The sequence below is a fragment of the Sparus aurata genome, chromosome 2 (genome assembly GCF_900880675.1).
Source record: "Sparus aurata chromosome 2, fSpaAur1.1, whole genome shotgun sequence".
NCBI lineage: Eukaryota > Metazoa > Chordata > Actinopteri > Spariformes > Sparidae > Sparus > Sparus aurata.
The window spans coordinates 33,925,837-33,931,900 of NC_044188.1; the positions used below are offsets into that span (position 1 = coordinate 33,925,837).

The 6,064-nt window shown below is 36.3% G+C and overlaps 1 protein-coding gene across 7 annotated transcripts in view; it reads left to right on the top strand.

Annotated features, from left to right (window-relative positions):
* nlrx1 (NLR family member X1) overlaps positions 1–5,160 on the top strand; it is a 40,654-nt gene extending 35,494 nt beyond the window's left edge. For all 7 annotated transcript variants that reach the window (XM_030395115.1, XM_030395099.1, XM_030395076.1 and 4 more), the window contains 2 exons: positions 474–684; positions 1,276–5,160. In XM_030395115.1, coding sequence (XP_030250975.1) covers positions 474–684; positions 1,276–1,425 — 361 coding nt within the window. In that variant the 3' untranslated portion in view covers positions 1,426–5,160. The remainder of the gene's footprint in view (positions 1–473; positions 685–1,275) is intronic.
* Positions 5,161–6,064: the final 904 nt, after the last annotated feature.

Genomic DNA, 6,064 nt, shown 5'->3' on the forward strand with positions numbered 1-6,064 from the left:
ATGCTAGAGGCCTTTTTCTTCCACTAATCTTGACACTGGGTATTAGTGTTGAAGCCAGTGATGGTGGATATGACAGCCCCACAATCAAGGCAAAATTTCTGGTGGTTGTCTGTGGTATAGGTGATAGGATCCTGACTGATAAAGGCAGTTTTGTAATAAAATTAAAATATCTAAACCTTAAACATGAAACAATAATGTTTAAGGGCCAAAATGTGATTTTTATTTCATTTAATTTGAATGTCCAGCCCCTAAGGTGTCTGTCCAGAAAAATTCTGGCCCTCCGACAAATATAGTTGTTGACCCCTGCGCTATATGATTACGATGAAAAGCTTTGGCTTGGTCCTAGCTTTTGTAAATACACATGGCCAGGCTGCAATTCCTTAATGTAAGCTAGCTCTTACACGTGTAATCGATCAAGAATGTAACTACATTCTTAGTAAGTTGCCATGTTGATGTCTTGTTTGTTTTTCTAGCTTGTATCTGAACCCTCTCAGTGATGTCGGGAAGCAGTCCCTATATGTCCGAGGTGTACCAAAGAGCCACGGTGGCAGTGGCCGGCAGGTCAGAGTCCTGGCTTCAGTCACTGAGGGCTCAGATGTCTCAGAGGACTGGCATCCCATCCTCAGTGTGATACGAGAGAATGCCTCCTCCTGGGACCACGAACGTGTCAAGCAGCAGCTTAAGGTACACACTCAATGCACTCACTGAAAGCCCTCTAGTGGATAGATTACATAACAAGCTGTAAGTAGCACTGGCAATGCGTAACCTGTGGATACAGCATAGAGCTACGGGGTAAATATTAGTAATAAGCTAAATTACTATTATTGATAAGGTCGGCACCAGTCTGTTGTCTATAGAAGTTGGCAATATTTAGTCTGTCATTTAGAAATGGAGTTTGCCAGCCAGTTTGTCAGGCTCATGAATAAAAATATATATATACAGTATTTGTAGAGTGTCATCGTAAGTGTTATTTTGTCTGATGATTTCTGACAGCTCCCACAATTCCTATGGAACACTTTGTGACTTAACATAGTCACAAGTTAGCATAACAAACGGTCTTGTGACAATTTAAGGGTTTTTAATCAAGAAAATTATTACATCTTGCTGACACACACTTATTCATGAAAGTGAAAATCATTAGGCATTTTGCAGTTTAGTGAGTTATGAAATAGTCATAACTCGTAACAACAAAGTAGAGTTCAGGACGTTGAAAATATTCCTCCATAAGGTCAAATTGTCAGTTGTATGTCAGTCACCCAGTCCCCCTATGTGTAGGTTTTCCTGAGGGATCTGGAGTGGGGCCGTCAGCAACAGCAGAGCCTTTGGAAGAGGCTACACTTCCGCAGGGTGGAGAAAGGAGTCCGGCAGACTCTGCAAATGTTGGAGAAGGACACTCTATCAGCATCCAAACGATACCGCAAGTAAATACTAAAACCCGAGAAGTGGGGGTAGTGTATATCTTGAGCAGAATATTGTGTGTTGTGTTGAATTTGAGTGTGTCCCCATCGGAGAAAAATCTGGAGCCTGTTTAAGCTGGAGGACCAGGAGATTTTACTTATAAGCATTACATAAGATACACTGCCTCGCTTTGTTTTCACATTTCCTCAATTCAGACATTTCAAAACCTCAGCAGAGAGCTAAATCTTTACAAATTGCAATAATCTTACATAAGATAGCTATAAATCAGCCAGGATGGTCTCATAAAGGTTTTGACCATTTATTGCAGCAATATGCTTTTTAGGAGCTGGAATCTCATATCCCAAATTAACACGCATTCAAAACATTCAAATTCACATATAATTATATACTAGTACAAGCTTAAGATTTTGAGGTAGATGAAGGAACAGTTCACCCAAAAATGCAAATTCAATCATTATATTCTCTGCCTCATGCCATGAAAAGGTGGGTGAAGTTCTTCAGTCCACAAAAAAATGTTGGGGCTTCACAGCATTGCAACAATTCCTAAATGACTGAAATAGTTAAGTATCAAAAAGAAGAACTGGAAACAATGAATATAACAAGAACTTTTAAAACGTAAAAAAAAAAAGTCTCTATACAGTTGTTGAGCGTTATCAGAAGTCTTTAGAGGCCCGAAGATCCCAATTTGATTTAAAAATACTTTATTTGCACCCTTTTAAAGTCCAAACCTTCACTGCAGGTGATTTGCTTGAAGCTTCAGTGCACACCACATCTAGAGTGGGTGAATGAGTAGAACCGTGCTTACGTGCACCGACAAAGAGATCACCCAGAACTTTACATAACTCAGTTCTTACCTGCTACCCAGAAGTATGCATCACACACACCAGAGAGCTCTTCTTACATTACATTTTTGGTCTGTGATCTATTATCAAACCATTTTAATACGCTCGTACAGTATATAAAGAGATGGTTTGTGTGTCCTTTCCTGGATGCTTCAAAAGTAGTGTGTGTGTTCTATTGTACAGTCTAGATCCTCTCCGTTGAATCCCTCAGTGCAGTTCAGGTGTTTCGTGAACAACTTATTACCATCCAAAAATGCATGGGCCAAATGAACCTGTGTTCGAGCTTGAGCACCCATTTCAGACAGGATGCATTCTAACACTTAGCAGCTACAGTGAAGATTTCAGCCTTTAAAGGGTGTTAAAAAAAGGTCTTTTCAATTCAGTTTGGGATCTCAGGGCTTCTGAAGACTAGAATTATGCTGTATACAAAAGTAAGTATGTCTACAGGCATATTTTAATATTAAAAAAGGTAATAATATAAATAATTTGGAGCAGATCAGAGGGGCCAGTCATGTTCAAACACAGTAGATGGTAATGTTCAACCTCATACCACATCCACATTAACAGGTTCCAACAATTCTCAGGGACAGCCTATGCATGAACTGTAGTTCTTAAAGCTTCACACAGACAGCAGTCTTCATGGAGCATTCAAGGAAAGTGGCCAATAAGAGAGCTGGTACAATTATAACATCACAGCTGTATCAACACTTCAACACTTAAACTAAGGTGTGGCAATGGAAACATAAATCGATACATATCATGCAGTTCATTTTAGTAATTCATCTTTTCTGTATGCAAATTGAAATATGACTTCAATAAAAATGTCTTCCTAGTGAACATAGTTTTTTAAACCACTGTTTTTTAATAACAAGCTGCCATTTTCATGTTTTGTTTTGTGGGGTTTTTTTGTCAAAGCATTTGATATGATGTTGTTTTTTTCATAAACAGTATGATCATGATGATTAAATGTTTCTGGTTTTCATAGATGTTTGCCAGTGTAGAAGAATGCTTAATGTTTAATGCTTAGCTGAGATTATGATGCTTCAGCTGGACACAACATTAGTTTTCGAAATATATCCAGACTTGTATAGTGGTAGTGTCTTCCTTGTTGGAATATTACAATTATATTTTTTAGGGCTATAATTTGAAACTATAGATACACAAAAAAGGGCTTCTGAAAATATTAACAGCATGCTTTGAGTGCTTTTGTCACAAAAGTCAAACTGAAGCAGGGGACTTTCAGGTTTAATCTCATTTATGTAAAGCAGAGGCTGATATCGTCATGTTTATTTGCTGCTGACAGTAACTCACCATTTCCTGTATGTGCCTCAGAATAAATACATTTTCATTCTGAAGGCAGTAGTTGGGCAACCATAGAGAAAGTCTTGACAGTGAGTTATTAACAAGTGAGTATTATACATATTTTTAAAGAATTGGGGGGAAAGAGCACTGTTATGGCATCAATAGTCAGCATTGACAGTTTATCTGATTACATCTGACATTGTATTTGGAGGGAAAAAGTCCAATTTGTGCATCCCTATAATATTCTTGATTTATAGTTGATGTGTTAGTTGGAGCCACATCAGCAAATTAAGTATTAAATATATTTACCATGTTTGCATTCAAGTGTAATCTGTTGATGTTCTCATCTCATCTACAAACTGGTTTGTCTATCTCTGATCTACTCAGTTGCCTTGTTTAAATGCAACAGTGCAATGTAGTTTGTTTGGCCTTGTGAATGTGCGTTAGTTGCAGCACTGAGTGTTCAACCTTGAGCCAACTGGAATGTGTCCGTTGCAACAAGTATCAAAAATTGTCAGACACCAAAACCTCAGTTTCATTGTACTCTCCTGTACAATGACAATAAAGACTATTCTAGTTGTCATCTATTTTTGGAGCCTTCCCTAGAGTTCTTCAAAGAAGTCTTTAGAATATTTTAATGGCAAAGTTTTTACCCAACTGCTCTTGTTTAGGTAACATTTGAGCGTTTTGGATCTTTTTAAATTAACAAAAGGGTTTTGAGGAAAAAAATCTTCAAAGTAAGGTGTCAAAAAAATATCAATACCCAAACTAGGGTATCGGGACATTTCAGACAATACCTGTCCTTATGGCAGACCTGCCCACCTGTACACATTTTGCATAGCAGGCACATTTTTACATCCAAGTACGCTGGTACATTTTGTCACTCTAGACTACACATAAAGCTGGTGACCCCTTGTGAATTTGACCAGTTGTGCAGCAGTACCCAAATAAGCGTGGAAGTCTGCCAAACACATAAACAAGAAGAAGATTCTACCAATCATATCAATCATAACCTGAATTCATTTATTTATGGCCATTAGTTGTTTTTTTCAATAAGATACTTTTGTGTGTATATTGTCTTTGCTGCTGTAAACATTACTGTTGCTTCTCTAGAGTATAACTAACATTTAGTTATATTTGAATATAAAAAAAACTCCTGTTTTGAATCTTAATTTTTTTAAATATTGTATTTTTTAAAAAGCAGTTGTTTATTAATGAAAAAGAACGGTTTAGATATTGGATTTTTGTTGGACATGTATATACGTGAGCTGAATTCTTTTTTTCTTTTTTTTTGCCATAAAGTGCTGATCCAAAACTTTCTACAGGCTGTAGTTGGTTGTTTTTGTCAACGGTGAATATGTCTAAATAGGCAGTTGTATGATGTTTTTCACATATTCTGAAAACGATCATGGATGATGCATTCCTGCCTTATTTTGGCTTTATTTCAACTTTACTATCAGAATGTGTCTTCCAGAATCAAAATTATTTGGTGCATGTCCTGTGCTGCATATGATCGGATTGTATGATTTACCAGTACTGTAATATTGCGGATGGACTGTTACTTTAACCTGTTGGATTAAATGTTATGCTGCAAACAGTTTTCTAGTAGTTATTTTTGTTAAAATATTTTCAAAAGCAACAAAATGTAACTTCCTGGATAAAGATCATTCCCATATTGTCAGATGCTGACACATTCAATTGGCGGCTCAGGTCAGAAGTCAACCCAAAGCATCAGTATTTGATGATCTGAAGATAAGACTAAACAAAAAACTGACTCTGACTGAATATTCTTCATTATTCTGTAAGACATATAAGATTTTAATACTGATGCATGTGTAAGAAGCATTTTATTATGTATTATTTTTGTTAAATCTGAGTGATTGAGAGATTAATAATTGGTTTTGAAAAATGAAATGAGTACTGCTGCACCATTTTGTATACATTATTTGCACTTTTGTATGATCTTAAAACAAGGTCGATATATTTGGTCCCCAAACTATTATTTGAATGATCTTTTGATAAGTTTAGAGGATAAATGTCTCTAGATAGATATATGAAAGTGGATTTGGGTCCAATGAATATGAGTGAATATAGTTGGATGCAGATACCAATAAAAATATGGAATTAGTGGATTTAAATATGTTGTTTTTTCAGCCATTATCTTATTACAAATGGGGATTAAAAAAAACACCAATATGCAGCTGAGATAATAGGAATTCAGATGTTATTGCATCATTTATAGTTATATCTAAATGGGTATGATGGATCCAGATCTGTGTATAAATGAGTAAACTACCAAATACACAGCAGCTGAGTATTTTGTAAATGTTTCAAATTTTATACAGAATTAAATCTGCTCACAATGAAATTATGGTTAAACGGGTACGGGTGGATAAGAATTTAGAGTGATACAGGGCTATCAAGTTTGTTATTAGATTAGGCTTGACTGAATTAAAGGGGACTGTTGGGCCTTGGCATTGATATGCCTCTACTGAGGTTCA